This window comes from Trachemys scripta, chromosome 17, assembly GCF_013100865.1.
Source record: "Trachemys scripta elegans isolate TJP31775 chromosome 17, CAS_Tse_1.0, whole genome shotgun sequence".
Taxonomy (NCBI): domain Eukaryota; kingdom Metazoa; phylum Chordata; order Testudines; family Emydidae; genus Trachemys; species Trachemys scripta.
The window spans coordinates 22,100,511-22,117,037 of record NC_048314.1 but is presented as its reverse complement, the minus strand read 5'-3'; the positions used below and the strand labels follow the sequence as shown (position 1 = coordinate 22,117,037).

The 16,527-nt window shown below is 40.2% G+C and overlaps 1 protein-coding gene across 7 annotated transcripts in view; it reads left to right on the top strand.

The window, feature by feature from the left end:
- The window catches only part of TTLL11 (tubulin tyrosine ligase like 11), a 124,500-nt gene that overhangs the window by 18,675 nt on the left and 89,298 nt on the right, over positions 1 to 16,527 (top strand). For 5 of the 7 annotated variants that reach the window (XM_034793341.1, XM_034793345.1, XM_034793339.1 and 2 more), the window contains 3 exons: positions 1,172 to 1,268; positions 3,370 to 3,503; positions 14,599 to 15,174. In XM_034793341.1, the coding sequence (XP_034649232.1) occupies positions 1,172 to 1,268; positions 3,370 to 3,503; positions 14,599 to 15,174 (807 nt within the window). The remainder of the gene's footprint in view (positions 1 to 1,171; positions 1,269 to 3,369; positions 3,504 to 14,598; positions 15,175 to 16,527) is intronic. The other 2 variants (XM_034793344.1, XM_034793343.1) reach the window with 1 other exon arrangement.

Below are 16,527 nucleotides of genomic sequence, written 5' to 3'. Positions count from 1 at the left end.
CTCCCTCCTAGGCTTGAGAGGGGAGGAGGCAGGGCTGGGGATTTGGGTAAGGGGTGGAGTTGAGGCGGGGCTGGGGGTGGGTTAAGAAAAAAACAAATTATTTTTACTTGAGGCGGCAAAAATCCTAGAGCCGGCCCTGGGGGGGAGCGAGGAGGGATGTCAGGGCTCCCTGCGTAAGGGCAGGGCATAGGGTGACCAGACAGCAAATGTGAAAAATCGGGACGGGGTAGGGGGAGTAATAGGAGCCTATATAAGAAAAAGACCCAAAAATCTGGACTGTCCCTATTAGATCGGGACATCTGGTCACCTAGCAGGGCAGGAGAGCAGCAGTTTCTGATGCTCGCCTCACAGCCCAGGTTGGAAAAGTGATACTCCTTGCTCTCCCTTCACAGCCCCCTGGGGGGGTGGAGGAACGTTACAGGAGACAAGCAGTATCTGTGCATCACCGCTTCCCAACCCCATGCTTCTATGCTGGGAGGAAGCAGGGAGAAACCTGTACATACACCCCCCACCGCCTGCCCAGTTTCTGACTCTACACTGGCAACATGCCCCCTTGACCATGGCGCCCCTGTGAGGTTGCCCTGGTGGCCCACCCCTAAGGCCAGCCCTGCTGGTATTATTTGATTTTTTTTTCCTTGTTTCCAATGAGGAGTTTTAAAACAATGTAAAGCTACTGTATTTAAATTTAAATATCCTGTTCTGAGCGCTCAGTTTGAAGTTTGAGCCTGAGCTCAAGCATATGATTCAGTTTGGTTGAAAAGCTGCAGTCAACATTTGGAAAAAGTAATACTTTAAAGACTGCAAATTTAAATTATTATTAATGTATGTGTGTCCAGAGTTAACTTAGTACATTAAATTTGAACAGTAATTATTTACAAAAGAGTAGTGGCAAAGAAGCCACATCTTTCTCTTGTATTTATTGAGAGAAAGAAAGTTGAATACATTTTTTTAAATAGCTTTTACTTCACACACTAGCAGAGGCCCCAACTTTGATATCTTACAATAAGCTCTTCCCATTGAAGTTGGGCATTAGATATGAAGCGTGGACTTTACTGATGTCCAGAAAGCTGTTCTCTGAAGGGCTTATATTTTTATTTGAACTTCTACAAAGATAAGAAACTTGTAGATGTAGCCAATCTCTTTCAAAATCTGTATTATATCTTTTTTCCAGTTTCCATTTGGTCGGCGCTTGCCCTGTGATATCTATTGGCATGGGGTATCATTTCATGATAATGACATATTCTCAGGTCAAGTCAACAAGTTTCCAGGTAATTAATCTTGTGCTTGAAGTTAAAGAAATGCTGTCTGAGTATTCACGCACCTTGTTGGTAATATGCTGGGCAGTTACCACTTGTAACAGTCTGCAAAATATGAAAGGTTTCATCTTATTTTGATCAAAAGTCTGGTGTTCTCATCCTGATGCAAGTAAATGCCTGATTATCTGTTTCACCATCAAGGAGAGTGTTTGCCGCTTGCATCGTGTTGATTACAGTTGCAATAACAAAGTCTTAAACAAATGGTGCCATCTTTTGTTACCTTGGATCTTCCTTGGACCTTTCGTCTAGATTGTATTCAGTCTTTTGCACTCTCCTATTGATAGCTTTCTGCAGTTATCAAATATCTAAATTCTCAGACACTATCATGATAATTGGTAGAAATCTTTTACAGTACAGTAGATTTGAATCCTGAGGTTTTGATAAAGTAAAAGGGATGCTAAAATTAACCAGCACTTAAGTAAAGTGAAAGGATCTTTTGGATGCTACTGAAAGCCTTCATTAAAAAGAAGATAAATATGAAATGAAACCGGGCTTCATAGCTTCTTATATTGGGAGTGGACTCCAGATGCCCAGATAAAAATCTATCAGATCAAATCATGGTCCCATTGAAATGAATGGCAAATTTCCTATTGTGTTGATCAGTAGACGATTTGATTCACAGTATACCATATTCTTCATTTGTGAGTAGTTCTGTATTGAAAAAAGATGTTCAAATTGGATCACTCGGACTCCTGTTATTGGGCATGTTTTATGAATCAATAATAATTAGAGATTTAGTTAAGACATGGTATGAATACCAGAATGGGTAATTCAAGATCTTTATGGATTGAGAGTATAACGGGACACTAAGGATGTACATATATAGAACATTAATTCAGAGAAACCTGATCTTTAGGTTGTAATTAAATTAAAATAATTTAAACAATTCTTGTGTGTCTTGTAACATCAGTAAAAATACTCCTTCTTAGAGGATTTGTTTCTACTTAAAAAAAAAAAATCTATTTTGTATTGAGCTCTGGCTTGTTTCTGGGAAAATCTCAAAGCACAGTTCCTTAAATGGATTTTTTAATATTGAAGAGTTCATGTCAACTTTCATCTTATTATGATTATTCTACTTTTTTAAGATCCCTTATTTCTCATTCAATTCCAGTATAGATCCCGCTGAATAAGAACTAAGAGCTTAGGTATTGACTTATCTAAGCCCTTCACTTCAGATATATTGCTGCTGTTAGTATGCTGTGTGAGTAAGAAACCCCATATATAGAACTTTTTGCTCCACTTACTGACTTTTGTCTGCTTGTGAACAAAAGCAGACAATGCACCTATATTGGTAAAGCTCTATAATTTTCTGGTTGTTTAAATCTCATGCCATATGTATGATATTTACCCGAGCTGTCCCCTGCCTCCCATGTGGTGAGCAAGAAGGATGCAGAGTTGACAAAAACAGGTTAGCGAGATCCTGAAGTCCCTTCACAATGCACTTTTAACTCCCAGGAATGCTAATGGGGCCTGATCCCATGATCTGCTGAGCACCTCCTGTGAGGTATTCAACATTTCCACCTCCCATTTACTTCCATGAGATTTGAGGGCTCTTGGCAGAATTGGGCCACTGAAAGACTAGACCTAACAGTTGTTTTATATGGAAAGAAAGATTCTTTTCTTTGACATACTGTAATGGTTTAAATAAGGGTAAATAGTTTAGGAAGGTACAATTCTAATTGTCTGAAGCAATTGATGTCTCCTGTTCCTTCTCTGCAACACTGGCAAAATAAGGTAAAAATTCCAGACTGGAGCAAAGAGTCAGTTAACTTTTGGACAAAAATTCTTCTTCCTTGATTCCTAGTTATATTTGGTCAACTACCTTAAAGCTTTCCCAAACCATGTGATATGGTGATAAGTGCAGTATAAATAAATACCCAAATAAAAAGCTACAAATCACTCAGTATCACTAGTAGCTTCAAATATTTAGTTATATATTGAAAACAATGGCCAGAGCACAAACATATGGTAAGTACCAACACACAGGCTTACTTTACTTTGCTGCACAGTGAATAATCTTGAACACTTCCAAACACTTCTTTATTTTCTCCAGGCATGACAGAAATGGTGCGTAAAATTACCCTGAGTCGGGCAGTGCGAACAATGCAGGATCTATTTCCCGAAGAGTACAACTTCTATCCCCATTCATGGATTCTGCCAGAAGAGTTTCCCCTCTTCGTTGCTGAGGTAGATCAATTTTCTCCATATTCTCTGAACAATGCTGCCAGTAAGATATTTGTGACCATGTCATTCTTCACTTACTTTACTTTCATATTGGTTAGACTATTTAAAACTACATTTGTATTCCATGGAATCTATACATTCTTTTCAGTTTGCCTCAGATCAGACATAGTTTAATTGAGCTGCTCTTACTTGTTATGCTCTAGAATTAATATCAAAACTCCTCACCACCAAAAAGGGTATTTGAATGTTAAACACAGAAGAAATTTAAACTCCTTTCCCCAGCATATTTTACTGAGCTTAGAAAGAGTGAGTAGCAGGATGTTCTGAGACTGGACTCTGTGGAATGTGACATCTCACCAATGTCATTTTCACTGAAGTCTTTTTAGTATATCCTGTGTGTTTTATATGAACCCTTCCAAACTGTCTCTCCTAATGTGTTCGGTGTTTATATGTACTCACATATTCCTCTGTGTTTAACGGGTGTTTGAATGCGTTGTTTAACGGTTCAAAATGTATTGTTCTGTTGCTGCTAGTATTTAAAAATATTGTATGTTTTTATGTTAACCCTGTCTGACTCACCCAGTGCATTCTTGCATTCTACAGTATCCTCTGCTTGGAAAAGTGAGCAGAAAAAGGTATAAATTTTATTAGACCTCTACACTCTGTCACTTTTTAATATGATACTTTTATCAGCAGTCAAGTTAAATTCATGATAATCTTCTAATGTGTACTCTTCCAGTGTGCTGGGTCATCTTTCTGACACTGTACTAATGACAGTAAAAATGAGCAAGAATCCTATAGTATCCTCAGCTGTCGATGTAAAACAGATTTGTAAAAGGAGGTGTAAATTGCAATCAGATTAGATATTGCAAGCATTTGAGTGAAGACAATTTGGGAGTAAACTTTCCAAGTAGTACACTGGGTTGTAACTGATTTCTGTGAGAGTCATGCTAACTCCTAGTTATTATGCACTGATTATTTGGGCAGTGCTGCAAATGCTTCATACCATAGAGCAATTTATAAGGACAGTACCTTTAAGCTGTCAGCAGGTGGCACTGCAGATAAACAAATATTTCTCTCTGTGTAAGCGCTCATCAATGTGAAGACGATTTTTGGTTTCCATTCCAAGAAGAGCAGATGTCCAATAAAACATTGCTTGGCGTTTCCCTTGCATGTGTTCTTCCATCTGTGTTTGAGAAAAGTATCATTTTTGTTATCAAACAATATAGTTTATGCTGTAAGAGTTTATGTTCTACTTAACAAAATGTTTGCAATGTAAAAAATGAATAAAACTCTGTATCATAAACCATAAATGATTGGGATGAGCATGGAGAACATGTCACTTGTAGATTAGTGAGGCCATTCCCAACAGGAACTCTCCAAACTTTGCTTTTTCCATTGTTTTAATTGTTGTGGGAATTTAGTGCTGGTGAGGAGTTGTTGGATTGGCAACCCCTGGAGACTGAAGTCTTCTGTTTATCCAGACGGGTACTATACAGAATGGGCAACATCTGCACAACTTTCCCCACATTGTTCTCCCACTGATGCGGCAAGATGACCTCCAAGTGTGAGAGGATATTCAGTGTTATCCATGTTTGTGGCCTTGTGATGTGAGATATTTTCTCTTGGAACTAGACTCAGACACCAAACAGCTATAAGATTTGTCTGTATTTGAACAGGCAACCTAAAGTTCCTAGATCATTAACAATTCCCTGAGCTCTCAGATCTCCCTGCTTCTTTCTGCTGAGCCCCCACAACTTGCCAAAATAAAATTGCCTGTTATATATTTTAACATTCCACAGATTCTATGGACAAGACTATATGGTCATATTGTGCATCTGTATAAATAACTGGACCACCCAAGTGGTGTCCATTTTTTCCCATTTCTGTCCTTCCCCAACCCTTTTCCCAGTCAGAATACTGCAACCACTTCAGTAACATCTTCCCTGATTTAAAAAATAATAATTGGCAAGAGAACTGCCATCTTGACCATTTGGTGCAATTTGGTACATTTTTTCATCACATCAGATATAGTGATGGAAGACGATTTGAAATCCAGCTTACTTAGCAGATCTGGAAATATCTCAAGGGTATTCACTCTTGGCAGTTTGTCCTGTTAAGTCTAAGAATTCTTCATTTTATTTATCTTGGTGTTTCCTTGTTAAGAATCTAAGTGGCAAACAGAATTGGAAGCTAGTGGGCAAATATCATTGTGGTGGCTTATTGCCTGCCAAAAAGACCTATTTTGTGTTCTAGATCTCCTCAGCTCTTCTGTAAAAACGTATGAACTTTGCTTGAAGTCCAAATTGGATGTCATCATCCAAGGTTTATTCCTTTACTGTACTCTTCACTCCCCTTGGGTTTGTCTAAATGGGGGAAATAAGGCATGTCTGAAGATATTAAAGTTGTGTTAGTCAAAAACACAACTTTGCACAAGATGTGGATGAGGTCAGTCATGCTGAAAATGTATTATATGGTCATGGTCAATCTTAGGCCCCTTCCCTCTTCCCAGTGTTGACCATGACCAGCTAACATTTTTCAAAATACAACATGCCTTAAGTGCAAAGTTGTGCTTAAAATTGTTAGTTAACTCTTTTTCCAACATGACTTATTTTTCCAGTCTATACAAACCATGACTGTTCAAATAAAGTATTTGGAGGCTTCTGCTGGTTATAAAGAAGACTTTCAAGAGTTGCCTTCAAGACCAAGAATTCTATTTCCTTGATGCTAGTCAATCTCCTATAAGGTAGATTGATCCATTCCCAGATTCTCCTCCTCTCTTTACTCCTTGTTCTTGTTGATTGGTGTATGTAAGATATGATGGACTGGAAGGCTTAAGGAGAGCAGTGAATAGTTTCCAGGACAGGAACAGGGTTTTCACCTCACCTGGAAATGTAGGGAAATGCCTTCGTGCTTTATTACTGGTCTTGAAATACAAATGACTAAGAAAAGTATATAGATAAAATCCAGACATCTGTCAGTTTCAATGGATTTACCCAAATGTCTGCAAAAGTTGAAAAATGATGCCCTTTCTGGTGGAAATGGATGGATTGTGGAAGAAGTTCAGTAAAGGAAGGTTGATCTTCATTAATAACACAAATAGGGGCTTTGAATTAGCAACTTTGCTGTAACTAATCATTTTAGTCTTGGGTTCTGAATTTCCTTTGATGGGCTACCCTGACTGTGTGTGTGGGATTCCTTTCTCATTCTTGTATTTTGCATTCTCTCCCTGATATTTTCAGTAACCAGCTTTGTCTTAAATGTAACATATAAACCAACGCTGCCATTTTTTTATGAGGCTGAGTGTGCTGCATCTCTCTTCAGCCAGCATGGATTGAAGTGTGATTCATTGGTGTTTTGTCTAGACAGACTTTAGTCTGAGACACTGCTCATTTTTTCTTTGGTCAGAGAAATGAGTTACTGTCATGTTTGATGTTGGAGCATACAGGATGGAAGCTCCTTGCTTGAGCCCTTTGAAGATAGCAGGTTTGGAGCACCTGGTTTATTAGTGCTGATACAAAATATTTTCCTCTGTCTGAAGGAAACAGGTGTTTTGTTCTGAACTTGAATAGCAGTTGAAATGACTGTTTAAAATACAATATGGAACAAGCAAGTTGCCACTGTATCCTCAAAATAGTGGTTCCCAAAAAGCACTTTCCTCTTCAATAGAGAGCCCGTGCAGCAGAGCAGAAAAAGCCTGAGGCAGGAGCAGCAGAAATGGGGAATGGGACATAGATTGCCTCTGTCCTTCTAATGGAACAAAAGTGTGTGTGTGTGTGTGTGTGTGTGTGTAAAATTATAGCAGGGAGCTTAATGTATAAGCCTGACCAAATACCCCTTTTGTGACATTAACTTTCTAATAGTGAATAAAAAACTGGAATATTCTTATGGAAAGCTCTATTCTGTAGTTAAACATAATTGAGAAGACAGTTATTCCCTTGTGGATAGAACCATTAGAGGCCAAATTCTGCTTTCCTTATTCTCCCATCCCAACTAGTCTCATTGGATTTCGCTGTATGTAGAAAACATGGGAAAATATCTGATGCCTATTGCCTCCCTATCCCTTGAAATGACCATCTATTCTGATAAAGGATTTCCATTCCATTAAGATTAATTGACCCTGAGAAAATCCCTAGTTTAAATAATTAGATTTGAATTCACACAGTAGTGAGAAGGAAGAGTGGTGTGGTTCCCAATAAAGTAAATGAGTCTTGTGAAAAAACTTCTGCACTATCCCCTGAAAATTGAGGGGTGGTATAAGAGAACTAAGTAGTGTGGATGGATTAGCTAATGAAGCCACTAGAAATGGACAATCACTCCTGAAATTCCATGACTTTCCTAGTGGTAGCCAGCCTTCTGCTATGTCACAATTTTTCTTTCCCCTGCAGTACCAGGACAGGTTGTGGAAATGGATCGACTTTGCTGGTGCCTCAGGATACCAACTAACAAAGAAAAATAATCTTAGAGCAGTGTCAGAGAGAAGGCAGACTACTGCTGTGAACACATGTAAAACAGCACCAGCCACTTCCTGCGTAGAGCTAGATTAGTTTAGTATGGCAATTTAATTCTGCCTCTTTCATTTTATTTTTTTGTTTGTTTTTATTTGGTGATGTATGAATTCAAGAAAAGAACAGAGCGTATCAACGCTATTCCTGGTATTCAAGAAACTAGCGTAGCTTCCCCCTGCTTTGGAGAGAGAAGATGTTCTTTAAAAAGTCTCTTGAAGACATGAACCACAGGATCTCCTGTGTAGTAGACAATGTGGCCCACTGCAATACATCCTGCCTTTACCTTGGCTGCCCCTGGTTGTTTGGGGCTCCCTTGCCTGCGTTGTTCTGAATTTCATGGTCTCCTACCTATCATTCTCTTTCCATGGGAACTTGGATTTTGTAGGGTGGTTGTTGTTGTTGAACTGGAAAACACGGAATGTGCTTTAACACTTTTTAAATGTAAAATATTTGTGAATGTCAGGCTCCTGAGACTGGCTGGAAATCCAGCCCTGTGGGCTGTAGCACTATCAGCAGATCATATGTGGCACTGACAGAAGCAGGGCAGGTTTCTCACATTGGCCCTGCCACTGAACCTCAACCCTAAACTGCAGGAACCACCTTTGAAAAGGTGAGAGAGTAGTTCAGTCTCACTCAGTCCTTGGCCTTTCTGCTGAGACTGTCAACAAGGTTGCCGATTAGAGCCAGCTCCTGGGATTTTATACCATTCTTGAGATGTACAGTAAGGACCCAACCGTTAAGTGCATTTACAATCCCAAACAATTGTGATAGTAGCAGCCATTGGGCATCATTGACATTGGCGGGATTTGAACGGCGTATGTACACGCGAAAGAGTTTGATTTATCCTCGTCATGCTCATGAATTCTGAATCATGTCAACTTCACTAACTTAAAAATATGACTGTGCTCCTTCCTTTCCTTGTAACATGTTGTAAAGCATGCTATATTTTTGAATGCTTTTTATTTTAGCTTGCTCTGAAGCTTTCCTGTGCCTCTCTCACAATTTTCATTGTCCTTCTTGAGACCTGGCAGTCTCTCTCGTTTGATTTTATTGCTCTGTATGGCGAAAATAAAACTTAGATAGTAGGAATTATTGATGCGCCATGAGGGATCTATATACCCAGCTGATATTGTCAGGTCCTCCCAGTGACCTAGTTACAACTTTTCTGGTTTGTCTCTTAAATAAAAAGTTGAAGTTTGAGGTTTTATTTTTTCTTCGAAATGTAATAACTTAGTAGGCAATTTATGATGTCATGATTGTTCTAAGGGGAAAATAACTTAATTATATTGTCTTTGAAAGAATTGACAGAAGAGGTGCAGTTTATGAATGGGCAGATCTTAAGCCCAGCGATTAGTTATAAGTATTCTGTTAAATTCTGATTCATTGCATCCAATTGGGAATGTTGTTAGCCTCCAAACACTACTTACTAAATGAACGTATCAACTAACATGTGGTGTTCAAAGGCCAACTAACCCTATTAAAAATAATTCTATTAGGTCCTGCCAGCATACCACAATCTCTTCTAAGAGGGGTCATCTGATTTTCTTACGGATGAGATCACTGGTTCTTTAGGAAAGAAAAACTGGCCAGGATGTTTTTTTGCTTCTGGATGGACCTCATGCTGACATGTAAAAAGACATTTATTGATGCTGGTCCAAGAAGTTATTAGTTACCATAGCAGTCTGTGTTTACCATCTTCTGTTATTACCGTCAGTATTGTTAGTGCAACCAAAGTTAAAAGCCTGCTGATACTGATGTGTGGAAATTACAGAGGACCAGGCAAAAACTCCAAATCTATATGACTTCAAACTTTGGGGGCATTTGGGTCCAGATCTGAACTTTGTAACTCCCATTAACTGTCATTACTGCTGTTCTACACTTGTGTGTAAATGGAAGCTTTCTGCTGCATAACTGACCTGCTCTTTCTACCTGCTTTGTTCATGCTTTTGAGCTTTATAGGTCACCTCTGGAGTTTGGTAGGGGGTTTGGGCTCCAACAAGAGCACCAATACTCCACAGCTAATGGTAGCAGAGATGGGGTATCACAGGGTGACTGGTCTTTTTAAAGGGAAATGGGGCCTTAGCCCACCTGTGACAAGATCAGCTCACCTCCTTGGGTGGTTAATAATAAATGAAGAGGCCAGGCTGAGAGTATAAGGGAGGAAGGGACAGACTTCCTGGAGCAGTCCCTGGAGCAAGGCTCCCACCTGAGCCCCTAATACTCCGTCTGGGAGTGGCAGTATGCCAGAAGCGTGGGGAACTGCAGCTGACTGAAGAAGAGTAGCTGTAGGTGAGTGCTGCAAGGAGTAAAGGGACAGTTGGAACTGAATCCAGTGCAGGGAAGCAGGGCTGGGGCTCCTGTATCAAAGAGAGAGAACTATTGGACCCGTGGAACCAGTGGCCAGCTGAATGAAGCTGGCATGAAGTATTAATGTGTGTCTGAGGTAATTACATTGATCCTGCTCCAGAAGGGGAATGTTTTAGAATGCTGTGGACTGGGTGAGTTATTGAGAAGTCTCATGAGAGAGGGAAACTGAGGCAGAGTGCTGTAGAGCCACCGCAGCCATGAGGGGGCTTTTGGGAGGTGGCTGACCATGTTACATAGGGATTTGGTGTTAATCATGCCCTCTATTCACCCCAAGGATCTAGGATACAGACTGTATTACAGAGTTAAACATTTCCCTGGCATGATGGCTTGCATTACGCATCATGGAGGCCTAGATATCAGTCAAACAAGTGTCAGAAGTAATCGAGACTCATGTTACATGCCTACTCTGTACTGTAAGCAGAAAGGACATTGCTACACTGGGAGGAATCTGCAAAGAGGCCTCCTGTCTACCAGCAATGCTCTTATGCCATGTCTACATAGGGTCCCTCTGGAAGTCAATGTGCATCAATTAAAGCATGTTAACCCCATGTGGATGGTCTCATTCAGGAGCAAAGTGACCTTCATTTGCTGTAACTTAATTCTCCTTGGATGAGAGCATCCACATGGGGAGTGAGAGTGGCAGGACAGTTAATGCACTTTATGTGCATTCTCACGTTACACCCTGATTCAGCTTAATTTTCCTGAGTGTCCTCATGTAGACATGGCCTTAGTAAGCACGACAAAGTCAATTTTCTTTCATCAACAGAGACATCTTTTGTAGGAAGGTGCTGTGAGCAGTGGTACCAAAATGAACTAAATGTATGTGCTTTATAAGGGACATCTTAGTCCTATTTTCCTATCCTTCCCTCTCTACTTCTGAGACTAGCTGCTTTCCATTTGTATGCACATTAGGGGATGATATAGGATAGAATGGAGTATTTCTTACCCAGTAATTTCTCTTCTAGTAAGGACATCTCCCTCCACCCACCCCAGTCCAACCCCAAGTCAATAGCCAATATGCATTTCTGCAAATAAAACATGCTGACATATACATTATCACCCAGTAACAATAAAAAAACACTTGACTCAATTCTTGAGAAATCCACAGTATGAAAATGCAAATTTAAAAGGATTTATCTAGGCACATAAAGTTATCTGTAAAACAACTAACACTTATTTAGTGTGGTGATTTCCCTAAACAGATTTTTCACATTTAAATCTTTGTTTAATGTTTTTGTTTCAAATAACTAATTGTTGTTTACTCAGTCGTCCACTAGGAGGCAATACACTTCATGCAAAACTAATATAATAGAGGGGAACTAACACAGGCAAATTGAAAATCTCAGAAGTGTGCTAAGTTGGAAAGGATACAAGGGTAGGCATGTCATGCATTTCAGATCCAACCAAAGGTTTAGCTACAATATTAAATACCATCAAACTCTCTGGACTAACTTTCCTCACTTTCTTATTTCATCCTGTGTGTCTAGACAAATTGTAATCCACTAGGAACAGATTTCCCTAATGTGACGCAAAACCACTTCTAGAAGTTGCTGTGATCATGGTGGACAGAATTTTTTGCTCCTTTTGATCAGAAAATTAGTAGTTGAGCTCCAGGCCTGAATATACCAATGGTGTAATTTACAGGAAATATTCAGTTATAAACTGAAGAGCAGTGGCCACTAGAGGCATGTATAGAATATGCTATTCAATGGGGGCAAATATTTTTGTTGTGATGCATTGTATTGTTAGGTTATGTTAGAGAAACTAGGGCATGCTATCTCTTTGGTGAAAACCACACATTGATGGAAAATGAACATTTCTCATTTCTTGACAGATCTGGTTCCAGCAAAGTTGTGCTTGCCACACATCTAACGGGGTGTGTATGTCTGGAGGGGTGCTGATTTCAAGGCTCAAGAGATTATGTGCAATAATCCCATGGATTTGCCATAAACTGCGCGTCATACAACTGAAGAGATTTAGTCCTGCTGGACTGGGGGAGGAAGGGAGGATACGGAAATAGGACCTGGCTTGATGTATATTTGGGTTGCTGGGGTAGGGTTCCTGTAATTCATGAAGAAGAGAGACATATAGGGAGAGGCCTCCTGCTGTAGATGTGTATACTCCACTCTGCATGACCCTGGAGCATCCACAATAAACCTCACACTAACACTGTGATCTGTGTCTAGTGAGGTGGGTCCCTCCTGAGCTAGGGCTCCCTGCAGTTTGCATCCCTGCCAGCCAGTCTGAACTGGCCCTGTTTCTTGCTCTATATACATTTCAGTATAAAACGGAGTATAATTTTCAATATTTACCTCTTAAAGCTGGATTTCCCACACTTGAGGAAGCTGAACCCCTTTTCAGGAAAACAAAACCAATTGCACATGCCTACAACCCTGCCATGTTATTAAAGACCCAAACTAACATATGAGTTAGTGCCTCTGGAAATGAATGGGGCAATTTACACCTCAGATCTTTGGTTTCATGCTCTCTGCAAAATCAGGTTGCTGTTTCTGCATCTGTTAACCTTCAAAACATGAAACAAGTGTTTCTTTGCAACCATGATAGCTAGATACTTTGAGTGAAAATTGAAATTGGAGAAAAATTCAGAGATCTGTTTGTCCCCCTAGTCAGCCTGGAAATGTTGCTTTAAGAAATCATCTTAGACTGGTGGAAATGAATGGACTTCGTTGTAATGCTTACAAGGGAAAATAATTGGAGTTAGCCTTTTCTTATGGCACTGAATGTTCTTTCATTGTTAATTCTCTTTTTACCTGCTCACAAAGGTAGTGTGGGTATAAACAGCAGCAGACAGTAAGGCACAGCTTAGGCAATTAGAATAGAGTTCCTACATGCCCGGAACCCCAGGGTATAGTACACAGTTCTCTGCATGCCCAAGCTGTGCCTCCCACTTCTACACAGCTGTTTGTAGCATTGTCGGGTCCTGCTGCCAGAGCCTTTCCCCACTGCAATGAAAGGCTCTGGAAGTGGGGAAAGGCTCCAGGAGCTCCTTTCCCCACTGCCTTCTCCCTGCAGGAGTCTTTCCTCACCACAGTGAAAGGCTCCGGCAGCTGGAGCCGGTCACTGTGGTTGTAGCTACATGTATAGTGGCTGTACTCTACACACCTCCATAAGTGTAGAGAGAGCCTTACTGGGAGGATGCAAGCACTTGGCAGAAACTTTAAGTGCATGTCTCTTGAATAAAACCTTGGTTTGCAAAAGCTTTATTAAGTAAAAGGCACCACAAACATTTGTGCTATTCATGTTGAAGTTAAGGTCTGGATTTGGTTAACTGGTGAAAAGAGCATCTTCTAAGGGCTTGTCTACATGAGGAGTAAGCTAGGATGTGAATTTCAAGCGCATTAGCTATTCCCTTTGTGCCGTTTAAGCTAAGCTGCACAAAGGCAGTCTTGGTGCAGAGTAAGAGTGTTCACATCGGGAGTTGGTGCGGGGAACCTAGTGTGCACCAACTACTTCAGGCTCTTTCCCCATATAGACAAGCCCTTAGTTTATTCCATACCATTGTGACAAGGACATAGTGAAATGTGAATTTCAGATTGGAAGACTTACTGGTTGGGAAGATGCAGCTATTTTGTCATAGCTGGATAGTAGTAGATGCCGTGTCTTCAGGACAGGGCCACCAAGGTTTAGGATATTATTTCAAACCATTTTAGAGACATTAACCACAAATGAATAACAGGGTCATGTCAAGTTACTGCTCTATCTTCCCTCTCCTCAGTGTTGTTTGCCTAAATTTAAACTTGAAAAAATAAGGCTGCTTTTTTTCCAAGTTTCATGATTTTCTTTAAGAAAGTGTTCAAAGGGCTTAGTCTCACAACTCGGTTTACATTAGTGAGTCGTTCTGCATTCCCACTGGTTGAGGCCTTCAAGAACAAGAAATGTTTCAGGCTGTATATTGTCACACTGCATTAAAAGGAGGTTCCTTGGACCATTTACATGATGGGACGCTATATAAACTGCAATTCCTCTACATTGGTAACTCCTCTCCCACATTTTTTGCTCTGATTTTTGTGTTCTTGTCAACACCACTGTGTATTTTCCACTCTTGCATGATGTTTACTTCTGCAATGCTGTGTATTTTACTTGTACATGGAATTTCCTTTCACATGTTGTCGAAGCATTAAAGCTTTTCCTTCAGAAATAAGCAAGGTGTTTTCCCTGTATTCATGTCCTTCTTTGATCTAATGATCCTTCTTTCCTTCTAGGTTCGCATGATGAAAGAGAGCGATCCACCCTGGAAGCCCACTTTCATTGTGAAACCTGATGGTGGGTGTCAAGGGGATGGAATCTACCTCATTAAAGACCCCAGCGACATTAGACTAGCAGGAAATCTACAGAGCCGGCCAGCTGTAGTCCAGGAATATATCAGCAAACCGCTGCTGATTGACAAACTGAAATTTGATATTCGTCTATATGTCTTACTGAAATCTTTAGAACCATTAGAGATTTATATAGCCAAAGATGGACTCTCTAGATTTTGTACAGAGCCGTATCAAGAACCCACCCTGAAAAACTTGCACCAGGTATTTATGCACTTAACCAACTATTCACTGAATATTCACAGTGGGAACTTCATCCATTCTGACAATGTAAACACCGGCAGCAAAAGGACTTTTTCAAGCGTTCTCTACAGACTGTCTTCCAAAGGGGTTGACATCAAGAAACTGTGGTCGGATATAATTTCATTGGTGATTAAGACTGTTATTGCACTGACTCCAGAGCTGAAAGTTTATTACCAATCTGATATACCAGCTGGAAAGCCTGGGCCAACTTGCTTCCAGGTAGGTCAGGAATTTTTATGTAAGGGGTGCGCTCCCTGAAATATAACCTCATCATTGCTAGAGCCCTTCCTGTAACAATATTGGAGTGAAGTTATTTTTTTATGCATAGATTAAGCTTGTATGTTTAATTCATTTCCCCAAAAGTTTTCTCTTTTCTTTTTGTTGATCACTAGTGGGGTTAGTATTTGAAAACTGGGCAATGTCCTGTGCAAGTTCACAATTTATTTTCTCTTCACCACATTTTTTGGCTTGCAGACACTCATCAGTGTCACTGAAGCCACCTTACAATCACCCTTAAACACATCCTCATAGTTTCTGTGGGTTTTCAATCACATCCAAACACTCCCCTTTGAAGCTTCCAGATGGCAATGTTGAAAACTCCAAATCATAATAATCATAGATGCTCAGATAGTGATGAGTGTAGTATAAATAGCGTGATGAAGGTCGCCACTGGCAGTACATAAGGGAAATGCTGAGCACTTAGCACATTTCCAAATCCCCTACCGTCCCTCTCATTCCCTTTTACCTCTACCTTCCAAATGTTGGCATCTGGATGGCCATCTGTATTCTCCACATAAAAGACCAGTTCAGATTATTGCCACTTTGATAAGTTAGGTGGTCTGTCACATTGTGGTTTCTAACTGGCCCAGTCAGTTTAAATGGTTTATGTGGACTATGAACCAACTCACTAAACCAGGAAAAATTTCCTCCATCCGTGTGGTATTTTTTCTGGGGGTTTTTTGTAAGAGAGGACAGGAAGAAAGATGAGTCATGAAATGTCCAGCATCACAAATGACCTTTGCAGAACTGTAATTCAGGCAGGTCTCACCAGAAAACCGTGACAGGCTATGATTATATTAACAACTCTATCATTAAAGTGTAGATGACCACTGAAGCAGCAATTTACCAATTAGTGTCTAAATCTACAATAAAATGCTCTACTGATTACTACACTTCAGACGTTTTTTATTTCTCTCTCCACAACAAAGAGCCTGTAAGTAGTGGCAAATCTGTATTCTGGCCACACACAACAACTAGACGAGTCCACAGTAAATTGGTTTCCACTGCAGGAGAGTGGTGGGTTTTCGCCTACCCTAATGGCCTCTATAGTGTGCTAGAAGCCTCAGGAAGGGAGAAGTCCATGCTGCAGTGCACTGTACAAACCACCAGATCGGCTGAGGGAAAAAAACTGTCCTAGTAAAAGAGGTTTTGTGAAATCAAACTTCGTTTTTTTGTGAGGAATGGCAGGTTGAGTGTAGAGCTAAGATACTGGAATGAATTGGAGAAATTGGAGGAAAGGATGGTCACTTTTCTTTAAACAAGATCTGCAAAAATCTCACAATTGCATTAACT